Genomic DNA, 13,646 nt, shown 5'->3' on the forward strand with positions numbered 1-13,646 from the left:
TCTACTTTATTTTTTTTTTAAATTTTTTTAACGTTTTTATTTATTTTTGAGACAGAGAGAGACAGAGCATGAACAGGGGAGGGTCACAGAGAGAGGGAGACATAGAATCCGAAACAGGCTCCAGGCTCTGAGCTGTCAGCACAGAGCCCGACGCGGGGCTCGAACCCACTGACCTGAGCCGAAGTCGGACGCTTAACCGACCGAGCCACCCAGGCGCCCCTCTACTTTATTTTTTAAGTTTACTTATTTATTTTGTGTGTGAGAGAGAGAGTGTGTGCAGGGGAGGGAGGGAGAGAGAGAGAGAGAGAGAGAGAGAGAGAGAGAGAGAATCCCAAGAAGTTTCCGTGCTGTCAGCATGAGCCCATTGCTGGGCTCAAGTTCAGGAACAGTGAGATCATGACCTGAGCCGAAGTCAGGAGTCTGATGCTTAACCGACCAAGCCACCCAGGTGCCCCTATGGTGCTCTACTTTATGGTGTCATTTGGAAGATTAAGTAGGATTTGCTCTGAAAAGCGTGTAAATCTGAGGCTGGCACATGGTAACTGATTTGTCAATGTCAGCTATTATTGTTGTGAAAAAGAAAAAAATTCGTGGGGGTTTGGGATCCAGGGAAGATCCAAGGAAAACTAGGCATTCATGAACTTATCAACAGATAAGATACACACGGTTTTACCCCCAACTTGCCAGGAGTCTCTCCCACAGTCCCAAACCCTGCAGTCCGGAACATCTCTGTTGTTGGAACCAACGGAACATCTCTGCTGTTGAGCTCCTTTCTGCGGGATGCCAGAAGAGAGCAGCACTCACACATGATTTCAACCCCCTCTTTGCTTTACTATCGTTCACTTTTCAAATATTGGCAATGGGGATTTTCTGTGTTGGGGAGAAATAGAGATAAGAGGACTAGGGAGAGAGGGGAAAGGAATTTGAGTCTGTCCTGAGTTTGAACTCCAGTGACAAAAGAACGTGGATTGCCTTTGTCTCCTCTTTTGCATATCAGACATTCCCGGTATTGGTCAACTTACATGGACAAGGACTTAGTCATCTCTTCCTTCTATTCTCTCTGGGATCCTCCTCTATTTCGGAAGTGTATTAACACATTGGATTGTGGAATTCTTTGAGATTCTGGTGAAAGTACAACTCTCTGTCCCAGATGAAAGTGCAAACATCCACATAAACACCAAGCTTTCTGGGCAAGGACAGGGGGTTCCCCAACCCCCACATGGGTCTCAGGTTAGGAAACCCACCCTATCGCCTCCTTTGCTTTATGCTCAGAAGCTCCTCCACTGGCATCTTGAAACTAGGTTGGAATACTACTTGGCAATGAGAAAGAATGAAATATGGCCTTTGGTAGCAACGTGGATGGAACTGGAGAGTATTATGCTAAGTGAAATAAGTCAGGCAGAGAAAGACAGATACCATATGTTTTCACTCTTATGTGGATCCTGAGAAACTTAACAGAAGACCATGGGGGAGGGGAAGGAAAAGAAAAGTTGGAGAGGGAGGGAGCCAAACCATAAGAGACTCTTAAAGACTGGGAATAAACTGAGGGTTGATGGGGGGTGGGAGGGAGGGGAGGGTGGGTGATGGGTATGGAGGAGGGCACCTGTTGGGATGAGCACTGGGTGTTGTGTGGAAACCAGTTTGACAATAAATTTCATATTTTAAAAGAAAGAAAGAAAGAAAGAAAGAAAGAAAGAAAGAAAGAAAGAAAGAAAGAAAGAACTGGTAGATGACTTGAAAAAAAAAAGAAAAGAAACTAGGCTGGAAGTCTGCAATCCAGGCCTGATGGTTCCACCTCTAACACTGGTTTCATTATTCCAAAGACTAGACCTCTTCCTTCGCCCCTGAGCACATTTGGCCCCTGGGATTCCGGAACCTCAACCCTTTGTGTGTAAATTTGGCTTCAAGTTCAGAGTGGCTTCAGTTAACCTCTAGGACCTGAGGAAAGAGGTTAAGAGTTAGCTGGTGGGGTATTTTCCATCAGATGGATCTCAGGGACGAGAGCCTTTGATTGAGAATTTGCAGTTAAGTTGCACTGATGTTGGGAGAGATGTAGTGGGCTAAGAGCAGGTCTGGATTCTCTGCCATTTTACACCGTAACCATCTTAGGTCTGTGGCTTCTATTTCTTCCTTCCATTACCTGTTTTTCAAAATGTCACTACATGGTTCACACACTCCTGGGCTGACCACTGGCTCTTAGCATATGTAGCTTCAGAATTCTGTAAGCAGAGGCTTATTAATCAGATCCTCAGAAGTCAAAATGACCTACCACGTGATGGGCAACACTGAGAAAAAGACCCTGGACCTAACCCTAGAGAGTAGGCCGTGGTGGGTTCATGAATGGCATTTATTACATTGTCTGCTAGGTGTCTGGCTTCTCTAGCTGAAAAGCAAACAGAAATGTTACAAAGTCAAATACAAAAGGATTCTTTTATGTTTGTAGGGATGTAGCTCAGCCAGGTTCTGATGTACTTTCAAAAATTAGGTATGCTGCTTTATTTTTAATGCTAGTATATCAACCTAAACAATGGTGATCGGTAGTCTAATATAAACACGTGCTTTGATTCTTAGTGTTAATGTCCGGGGCTCCTTTCTGTCTTTATTTCTAACTTGCTGTTGTCTTGGAGACCTCTTTTTTCCACTGTGTTTCATGGTCTGCCTTTAAGCTGGGGCTACCAATATCCGTGCTATGCCACCACCACTCCCATCCAGAACCTGAGAGAAGTGTTGTGTCCATTGTAATGCCTTGTGAAACCTGGACTCTGCCACCAGCACCTTGCATAGTCCTGCCTCCCCAGCAACCCTCATATCTACCTCCCCACTTTGCATTCCCATTGACCCCAGCCCAAGCCCGTCCCCCATTTACTCCCACTGGGACTAGTACAGTAGTCTCCTCTCTCCACAGCTCAGCCTCTCTACCTCTGAGTCATCAAAGCCACCATGGTTACGTGCACCTGTTCAGAACACTGACGGTTGGATCCCTTCTGCTAACATTTATGTCAGATCCGCAAGATCGGGCCCCAACTCACCTTTCCATTTGACCTCTGGGACCTCCCAGTTCTTGACACCAAATGACCCCATCATTGCCTCTCTTAAAATTCACACCCCCCGGCCTCTGACTCCTCTTTGCACTTAGAACCAAATCTCACCCCCCAGCTTTAGTTCCCAAAGCCCGGAGTGATCTGTGACCAGCTTCGTGTCATGCCCTTCTTGCTCATTCCATTCCAGCCACACTGATGGCTTCATGTTCTTTGAACTCTCCACACACACCTGGCTGCCACCCAAAGCCTTCACATTCGCTTTTCCTTCTGTCTTCAATGCTCTTCCTCCTGCTTCTCCCTGGATGGCTTCTTCTGGCCATTCTGCTCTCAGTTTCAACATCATCTCCTTGGAGAAGTCTGCCCTGAACTCCCTGCCTAAGGTGACCACAAGTCCCTGTATCACATAGCCTCACCTTATTTCCCCCGACTTCTCGCTAGCTTCCAGTTTTCACGTTTACTTGTCATGAACTGCCATGTATTTATTGGTGCTTCATTATCTGTCTTTTTCAATAGATCATACATTCCGTAAGACAGGAATGATGTCTGTTTTTACCATTTTAATGCCAGTGCCTAGAAGAGCGCCTGACACATTGTAGGCACTTGGCAAATCAGTAGTTACTGAAATAGACAAGGGGCCAGGAAGTGCCTGTCTTGGTGACCGGTGGGGAAGGATCGATCGTAGAGAAGGCTCCTTTCAAGAGAAGATGTTTGGACTTATAGAGCCAGGCACACATAGAAGGAAAGAGTGCTCTGGGCAATAAGAAGAACATTGGGCACATACAGTGCCTTCTGGAAACTACGAGATGTTTCGTTACAAATGCATTGTAGAATTGGGGTTGGGGGGGGAGAGGCACAAATAAATTGAAAATTAATGGCAGGAGATGAGACTTGACAAATAGAGGCCACATTTTGAGGGGCCCTATATGTGTCATCTCGAGGAGTTTGTAGGTATTGCTCAAGGGGTAGGAACAGCCGATGGATTTTAGGTAGTGAAGTGATGCGGTCAGGTTTTTGTGTTAGAAATATCACTCTGACTTCATTATAGAGAAACAATAGAAGATGAGCAACTTGAGGATAAGAGACCAGTCAGATGATGTCCAGGAAGGAAAGGATGATGTGTGCACTAGCTCTGTAGCAGTAAGCGGAAATCCAGAGAACGACCAGGTATCAGGTCAGAAGGTAAAGCCAGTGGGATTTGATGACAGGTTCATGTGAAGGGTTTGGGCAAAGGAGAGAAATGTGCTTTCTCATCCCCAACATCTAAGAGCTGCTGCTATTTGATACCCTTCCCAGCTTTCCTGAAACACACGACCTATGTTAACAATCCTTGATTCCCGCACTTCTCCACATATCCCTCTATCGTACCCGCATGGCGTGAAGAGAGTGAGTCCTACTCATTTTTTCCCTCACGCGGGATGTGAACCATCATGCCCCTTGCTTCTCTCACACCCAAATAGAATGAGAAAAAGTGCCAAGGTCATTTTTTTGCACCGATTTCTTATGCTCTTCTGCCTAATAATATACTTTCAAATGTGATACAAATACTGCTGTAGCCCTTAAATACTTAGGTCTAATGATCACATATTTTCCAACATTTTCCTACTCTTATGTCCTACTCTTATGTATACCCTTCTGTCTTACTTTCAGTCATTTCTCTGCCATTGCTCTTTATTTGTTCATCCATTCATAAAATATTTATTAAGCAGTAAGCACCTGCTCTCTACTATAGCTGAGATTCAGACCTAAGGCAGAGCCCTTGCCCTTGAGAAGCCTCTGCCAGCATCCTCCTCCAGCTGGGCGATCATTTGTTTGCTTTGCACTTGGATTGCAGACATCACGCTCAAGAGGGAAGTCAGGGATGGAGATACAGTGTTGGGGCCGTTGGCAAAGAGATGACCAGAAGGTGACCTCAGGACAGCAGATGAGTGATAAGAGAATAGGGTCATGGAGGCCAGAACCCAGGGAAATGTCTATCTCTACAAGTGCCAGAAGAGGGTCGAAGTAGATTCAGAGGGAGACTCATCAAAATTGCTCAAGATGCAAGAGAAGAATCAAGAGAAGGAACCACGGAAGCATTTTAAACAAAAGGAACTACTCAGCAGTATTTATTGCTGCAGAAAGGTCAAGGAAAATAACAAGGGCACATGTTCACTGGGTTTGGTAATTAGGATTTCAGTGATAAAGGTAGCAAGGGCCATTTCACAGGCTGGAGTTTGGAGGAGGCCGGAGAGTAAAGGGAGGCAAAGAAGTTAAGGAAGCTGAACCAGAGGAAGGAGAGAAATCAGATAGCATCGGGGCAGAAGGCAAAGGGTCCAGGGAGGGACTTTGTCAGTTCTGCTCTAAAAGTGCAAAGCTGTGGTCTACAATGTAGACGGGAGAACAGAATCCCTTTCCGCGGTATCATCTCTCCCAACTTTGTGCGCCGCTCGCAATGCCGGCAGCTATGGGACTTCTGCTGGCATCCGGTACCCAAGCCAAGTGAGGGCAAGGGATAAACACTTTCTCCTTCCACTTTCTCCCTGCCCCTCTCTTCACCCCATACTTGTAGTTCTTAGAAAAGGTAAAATTAAAGACAATCGCGGTGTGAAGTGGCTTTAATGAAGGGTTACGCAGGCACAGGATGTTATTCTAATGACCCAGTCTCAGACGGCTTCTCGGTGACTTCCAGTTTGAAGTGGGCTGCCAGAGAACATTAAAGATTAGCAGAGCGCATGGCTATTTCTCCTAGAGTCATTTCCTCTTGTTTCAACACTAAACAGGCTTAATAACACTAGGACACGGCCCTTAACTTTCCAGGATCTTAGATCTGAAGACGACACTGTAGAACAGGGGCAGGTGTGGAAGGCCTGCCCACCCCAAGGAAGCCTCAGAGGAAAACGACCACTCAATGGCGTCTTCCATTCTCCACATACAACCCTTGTCAGTTTCCAGTGAGCCAAGGTGCTGCCTTACAGTTAACAGAGATTCGAACTTGCGGTCCATTAAACGTGGACAGACTTAGTGGATCTATGAGTCTTCTGAAACTGTCTAAAAACATTGCAACTGTGCTTTTTTTTTTTTTTTTTTTTTTAAGAATCCTGACGATAGCTTTTATCTGGCTTTCAAAGGAGTTCAAAAGTCCTGCAAGGGTAATCACTATGCTAACCCAACATCCATCCAGGTGAGCAAGCTTAGGCAAATCATCTTTACTCACTGAAACTCATCTCAAGTATTCACAGTCCAAAAGATCTGCTGCAGAATGCTGGAGAAATGCTTAACTGACCTGGCATTAATCTTTATGGCCTCCTTCATCTCTCAAATAATCTGTGAAGAGTCATTCTTAATATTTAGTGATTTTTTTTAATGGAAAAATATGATCAGATTAAAGTAGGAGATGCGTAATGTATTTCCCTTTCTTACATGTTGTGGTTGATCAGAAGCACCTACCAAGTCCTCTAAAACCTTGAAATGTTTAAAACCATCTCTCTCTCTCTCTCTCTTTCTCTCAATTCTGTTTAAACCAAACCATATTTCAAAGTTTAAACAAAGAAGTTACGACATGAAACAGCTCTTTTAGGATAGTGGCCGGAGTTGGACGCTGATAGGGAAGCAGGAGCCTCCCCACACACTTCCTTGAGCTTGCCCCAAAGCCAGAGAAACCCCTAGAAACACTCTGCACAGGGAGAAAACCACTTCCAAAGGGCACAGGGAGAGCGCCATTAGGGTGAAAATACTATACTTCTTCTCTAGTCTACTGGAGGAGCCCAGCGCAAGGTCAAAGGTGAATATTGGGGTCCCCTTCATGCAGCCTACGCTATTGTGCTCTTTAGCAGCAATGCTTCTGTTCCTTGTGCCTCTGAGAGAATTCTGGAAAATTGTGTAACGCCTTACACCTGTCTAAGTGGAAAGCTAATATTTTTCATCATCAGTTTTAAAATTAACAAGCAATGGGATTTCCAACACATTGTAAAGATTAGCCTTTTACAATAAGTAAATGTCCCATCATGTCTTTTATTCCAGTGGAATTAAATACTGTAGTGATCTGATAGCCCTCATCACTTAAAAAATATATATAAGCGATCTCCTAATAATAGGAAATTTTATATTATTCATCTTCTCTCCTCCTCCTCTACAAAATTTTTACCTAATACAATACAACTTGAAGCTTGAAGTCTTTTCTTGATCACTAAATCTCACTTCTTTTACAAAAAAGGTAATAATAAATCCAAATTTAAAAGGTTCAACTTTTTGAAAGCATATGTGATTTTAGACTCACCAACGTTTAGTACTTTCATGTGCAGCATGAGGGAGTTGGCCAAGGTGAGCGTTCCCGGAACTTATTTGTCTCGAAACATTTAAAAAAATTTTTTTTCAACGTTTTTTTATTCATTTTTGGGACACAGAGAGACAGAGCATGAACTGGGGAGGGGCAGAGAGAGAGGGAGACACAGAATCGGAAACAGGCTCCAGGCTCCGAGCCATCAGCCCAGAGCCCGACACGGGGCTCGAACTCACGAACCGTGAGATCGTGACCTGGCTGAAGTCGGACGCTGAACCGACTGCGCCACCCAGGCGCCCCTCGAAACATTTTTAAAATGTTAACAGATTTCATGAAGTCCCCACAGAAGGGAGCCCATTAAATATAGTACTTGCTATTGATCCAAAGGGAATAGTATTATTATACATATTAATAAATATTAAATATATAGGTACCGTGCATATGTATTAAATATTGAACAGTACTGTGGACATAGGCCGCCATTGTAAAGCAAGGAGACAAGACATAGGTCAATAATACAGAGCAGACGGCATAGCCCAGCACCATTTGTCGATGCCCTGTGCATCAAAGTATAGGTCAGACGTATCTGTGCAGATCGGGGAGTTTGTGTGCAACTTCCTATTATTTTGGGGTATGGCATAGTGGTTCTTAAAGGGAGATTATTGCATAATAATAATGACAATACTCTTCTTACATGAAAATTATGAAATGTTTCGTAAATGAAAAATCTTAGTTGCACAAAGTAGTTACTTGATAAATACTTATCGAATGAGAGAAGAAACAACTTCTGTCCTCAGCCTGGGTGCAGAGCAGGGCTCGGAGCAGAGCAGGGAGAAACGAGAAGGAAGCAGAGCACTTGAACCTCCACCCTGCTGGAAACAAGGAGGATTAGAACTCAATACAATGATTACTAACAGGGATTTGGGGGGCCACATTGATTTCACATGGGTACTAAAAGGAAGTTTTCCTTTCCTGTTTCAGGCCAGCTGCCTAAAAGCCATCTGGAACTGGAGATTTCAGACGGTGATCTTCAGAACTGCCCAACTCCTTTGCTTCAGTGCCCTAATCTTTGGTAAACTTGGTGTTAACCTTTCGTCTAGGCTGAGTAATGAGGGGAAGTTAAGGATGCTAGCCAGTTGTTACAAGGAATGGGAAAACTGTTCCCGCCCAGACGCCTTGAAGAAAAATGCACCCAACACCATCATATTGGTGGAAAGGCTCTGGGACAAACCGAAATGGACATATCCAGGACCAATTAGCCACTGGGCACAGCAGGCCCTGGCCCACAGTGCTGTCAGGGACCCACAAAAACGTCTTAGTATACCGTACTGATATGTATGTCTTTCTACTAATGCAATTATAAAATATAGGTTTTAGCATTTTATTACGGAGGAAGGAGCTTATAAAAGAAAAGCTGCCCAGAGTCCACGAAAGTCAATATCGCAGCCCTGGTGATGCCAAAATAAAGTCTTAGGGCAAAACAATGCAGTGGAGGTGTCAGTGGGGGAGGGACAAACATAAATGACCCTCGTGCGGGCAGCAGAGGACAGGGTTGAATAGGAACAAGACTCTATAAACAGGAAAAAGAGGCACTTCCAGGCCTGATTGCTTACATTGTACACCTCTTCGTGTGGGATCTGGCCTCTTCTGGCCCGGGTGAGCTCCCACTGGCCACGATAACAACAGCTTTCATCAGAGTCCCCCTTACACTTTCAGAGGGCACAAACTTTATTGCTACTTGCTGCCACAGGCATTGATTCAAACGGCTTGTTCTAAGCCCCATTTTGCCACGTGAGTGAGCAGAGATGGAGGGCGTAGCATAACTTATCAAAGACGAACAGTCAAGAGCAGTGGAATTGAGCGTAGGATCGCAGGCCAGGAGATCTGGTTTGCGACCTGCCTCTGCCACAAACACGTTGCGCTTCACTCAACAAGTATTTACTGAACACCTGTTAAGCACCACGCTCTGTGCTTGGTGTCAAGGACCCAGAGATAAAATTCACAATCTGGCCGGCGTGGACCGTGTCATATGAAGAGCCGTTCCAACGCCCAGAGGGTGATAACGGGAAGTGGAGGCAGAGACGTGCCTACCCGGGGAAGTCAAGGAAAGCAGGGGGAGGAAAGGTTTACCAGGCATAAGTGGGGAGGGCAGCCAGACTAGCAGGGAGCATATGCAAAGCACAGAAGTGGGAGTTCTGTTTTGCTAAGAAGGTAAATATGGCGGGTGATGAGGCTGGCCCAGCAGGTAGGCTCCGGATCATAAAGCATCTTATTTTCCACGTGAAGAGGTTGAACCTGTAGATATGAGGCAGCCACCAAGACATTCTGTGTGTCCTTTAAACAGGACAAATTACTTACTATGTCTCTTCCGTTTACCAAAGGAGACTAGATGCCTCATAAGGTCCCTTCCAACCCTGTTCTCTTATGATTCCAAATCTTTTAGCACCAAGCGTCCTCAGAACAGTACATTTTCTTATTTTGACTTCACATATATATGTGTTTGGGTGAAAGATGGAAACCACTCTTCCTTCTTAAGACGACTAGATTAGACACAACATAGTCATATTTTAGCTCTTTGTCTTCCAGTCAGAAACCCATCTGACTTACACAGAAGCGTATTTATGCTCACGGACTCCCGGTGAAGGAAGCTAACCTGGCACTCGCTCTCCTTTACTCAGGATTAATAAAGCAGAAAGAAGTGGCAGCGTGGACCTATAATTACAGCACCAAAGCATATTCATGGAATTATTCCAGGATGTTCTGCCAGAAGCATTACACGGATTTAGTGGCCATCCAGAATAAAAAAGAGATCGCTTACCTCAACGATGTCGTGCCTTACTTCAACTCTTACTACTGGATTGGGATCCGAAGGATCGATGATAAATGGACCTGGGTGGGAACCAAAAAGGTCCTCACCAAAGAGGCCGAGAACTGGGCTGACAACGAGCCCAACAACAAGAAGAACAACCAGGACTGTGTGGAGATCTACATCAAGAGCGTGTCGGCCCCTGGCAAGTGGAATGATGAGCCCTGCTGGAAAAAGAAGCGGGCACTATGCTACACAGGTAGGAGCTTCTGTACTCTGAAGTTTATCTGTTTCAAAAAAAAAAATGCCTTCCCTAATAGAGCCACTGAGGTAATAGAGCCACTGGTTCACTAATAGAGCCACTGAGTCAATAACATCGAGTCACAAAGTCAGGTATGTGAAAAAAAGAATAAATGACGGTTGGAGTGCTTGGGTGGCTCAGTAGGTTAAGCGTCCTGATTTCTGCTCAGGTCATGATCTCATGGTTCATGAGTTTGAGCCCTGCATCGGGCTCTACATTGACAGCGGGGAGCCTACTTGGGATTCTCTCCCTCTGCTTCTCTCTCGCTCTCTCTCTCTTTCTCAAAATAAATAGATAAACTTAAAAAAAATTAAAGTAATTAAAAGAAAAAACTACAAGCATGCAGCATTAAGGAGCACCTTGAAGAATATAAGATCAGGAGTAGAGAAACCTGGGTTTTTCTGAAACTAGAAGGACATTTTACAATCATCGGATCCACCTTCCTCAGTGTATAACTGATTAAATAGATGCTCAGGAGTTTCTAGTCCCCTAAAATTTATATCCAGAGCTTTTCGGCACCACGGCGCCCTCATATAATGGGCAGTATATGTTGGAAGATAACTTGGCCCCTAGGAGACACAGCTATAACTGATAGCTATTGTACATCACTACGTTATTGTGATGTTATTAGTTCATGGGTCATAAGCCTGTTTCGTATTAGTTTCATTTAGTCCTCGTGAGAACTTCATCAGTCAGGTCCTCTCATTTCATTGATGAGAGGAAAGTCCAGGCTATGAAGGAATCTGCTTACAGATTCCCTTCGACGGCAGCATGCATTCAGGTGTGCTGGTAGGGACCAGTGGCACGAGGGAAGGGAACTGACAGTGAAGAGACCCTGTAAGTATGTTTGCTTCTCGACAGAGTGACCGGTTCCTGAGTAGGCAGACATGCGTGGAAGCGTGGTCCTCCTGGGGTCACGCGCCTATGCTGGAACTGGTTGCATCTCTCTGATGTGGCTTCTCCCACCCCCTGTAGCACATGAGATCATTCTGAGATCCATAGGAAGCTACGATCAGAACAAACCATGTGTGCTCCAAGAACATAGGGCACGGGTATCACGGCTGTAAGACATTGGTGGGGTCAAGGTGAATACGATGGAAGATGTGGACCAGACCTCTATCGCCTCCTGCATCTTCCCTTTACTCGGACCCTTCCCAGGCCCCCCGTGCAGCCCCACCAAACTTGCCGGCTGCCTCGGGTATGCCCTCCTGTAGAACCGGCCCGACCTCTAAAATTCGAGCCTCTCAGAGTTGAGAGGGAATGTAGGTAGACATCATCTAGCACAAGCCTGAATGTGACATATGACTTCCCTCTTGTAATCAACCCTAAAGTGGCCCAATGTGTGCAGAGGAAACACCACCAGAAAATATAGCCACAGGCCTTGCCCCCAGCTGTGACCTCATCAGCGACAACATTCTCAGAACCCTCCATCGGGTGCATGATGCACACGCCCACAAAGAGTCTCTCGTAGGAAAGGAACCTCAGCCCTTCTCCACTGGGACTCACTGAGAAGGGTGTGGCTAGTCAGTCGCACTCTGCACTACCTAAGCCTGGCATATTTAGGCCCGTGAAACATCTCTCCATGGGATTGTTTGTCCTGTACCACGAGGAGGTCTTAAGCGTCTCATGTGGTTCCCCTGCCCCTCCACTGTGCGGCGCTGGGCACAGATTTGAAATCAACAAACAGTGGAAGGCTTTGGCCCTAACCCGGGGCAGGCTGGCCTCAGAGAAGTCACTTGCCTGAGATCCTGTAATAGTAGGCAGCAGAGCCAGGACTCTGATGACATATGTGTGACCCACCCCCCCCCCCCCCCGCCCCGCCACATCTGATGCCCAGCCTTTATGTTGTAATGCCCATCATAGGGGTTTCCGTAATAATACAACTCTATGCATATTCTTGGTTAAAAAGCCACAATCTATTTTGTACCACATAGAGGAGTTTCTCTGTCTACACATCGATCAGTGGCTCTTTGTCTCTCTGGGCTACACAAAGCAATCCCTCCTTAGACAACAGCTTAAAATGGAAGCTATGCAATGCTCTGGTAGGCTCCCACAATGCCCTTTGCAGGGAACAGGCTGGCGCTCCAGAGGACACTGTAGTTTTGTGTTGCTTGGCTAGCTCAGTCTTATACCAAGAGGGGCTGGGTCTGTGGCTTGGAAAGGAATCTAACTTCTCTTCACACCTCCCGGGAATGCGTACCATGCTGACCCTTTTGCATCCGTGCAGCGTCCTGCCAGGACATGTCCTGTAGCAAGCAAGGAGAGTGCATTGAGACCATCGGGAACTACACCTGCTCCTGCTTCCCCGGATTCTATGGACCAGAATGTGAATATGGTGAGGGCGCGATTTTGTTGATATTATTGTGGCCTTTGGTCTTGTGCCGGAGGTGGTCCAGGAAGCAAATCACGTTGGAGACTCTCCAGGGGGTAAAGCTCATCCTGGTCCTCTCTGGGGTCAGTCGGTCAGCCCCACTCAAATTGTCCCAAGACACACCCTCTGGGTGAAACCTTTTATCCGTAGACCATTGGTTCAAAAAAACCTACACGGTAAAAGGGAGGCAAAACAAAGGCTGATTTTGCTTGCCTGAAATAAAAACCACTGAAAGACTGATTATATCCCAAGATGTAGCCAATACAAAGGAACCAAGTAAAGATGACCAGGTTGGGTTAGACTAGGCCCAGAAAGACAGGATTAAGAGGGTCATACAAATAGTTCCAACGTCCAGCAAACCTGACGTTGTCTTTAAACCTGCAATGAAAAGAAAATTAATGTTTTGTCCCCACAGTCCAAGAGTGTGGGGAATTTGGTCTCCCCCAACATGTGCTCATGAACTGCAGCCACCCTCTCGGGAACTTCTCCTTCAATTCAGAGTGCAGCTTCCACTGCGCTGAAGGGTACGAATTGAATGGACCCAGCAAGCTGGAATGTTTGGCTTCCGGAACGTGGACAAATAACCCACCGCAATGTATAGGTATGTGGACCCTACTCTTTCCGTCCTCGATGACGACTAGAAAATAAGGGGAAAATAAGCTTTCTCCATTAAAAAACACGAGCGATTGGGGCGCCTGGGTGGCTCAGTTGGTTGAGTGTCCAACTTCAGCTCAGGTCATGATCTCATGGTTCATGGGTTCGAGCTCTATGTCCGGCTCTGTGCTGACAGCTCAGAGCCTGGAGCCTGCTTCGGATTCTGTGTCTCCCTCTCTCTCTGCACCTCATGCTGTCTCTCTCTCTCTCCCTCT

General features: G+C 45.9%; 1 protein-coding gene across 1 annotated transcript in view; it reads left to right on the plus strand.

Annotated features, from left to right (window-relative positions):
• The window catches only part of SELP (selectin P), a 57,278-nt gene that overhangs the window by 18,272 nt on the left and 25,360 nt on the right, over nt 1–13,646 (plus strand). Inside the window, exons 4-7 of the mRNA XM_086693467.1 lie at nt 8,281–8,371; nt 9,978–10,364; nt 12,634–12,741; nt 13,193–13,378. Coding sequence (XP_086549593.1) covers nt 8,281–8,371; nt 9,978–10,364; nt 12,634–12,741; nt 13,193–13,378 — 772 coding nt within the window. The remainder of the gene's footprint in view (nt 1–8,280; nt 8,372–9,977; nt 10,365–12,633; nt 12,742–13,192; nt 13,379–13,646) is intronic.

This window comes from Puma concolor, chromosome E4, assembly GCF_028749965.1.
Source record: "Puma concolor isolate L17-30 chromosome E4, mPumCon1.1.hap2, whole genome shotgun sequence".
NCBI lineage: Eukaryota > Metazoa > Chordata > Mammalia > Carnivora > Felidae > Puma > Puma concolor.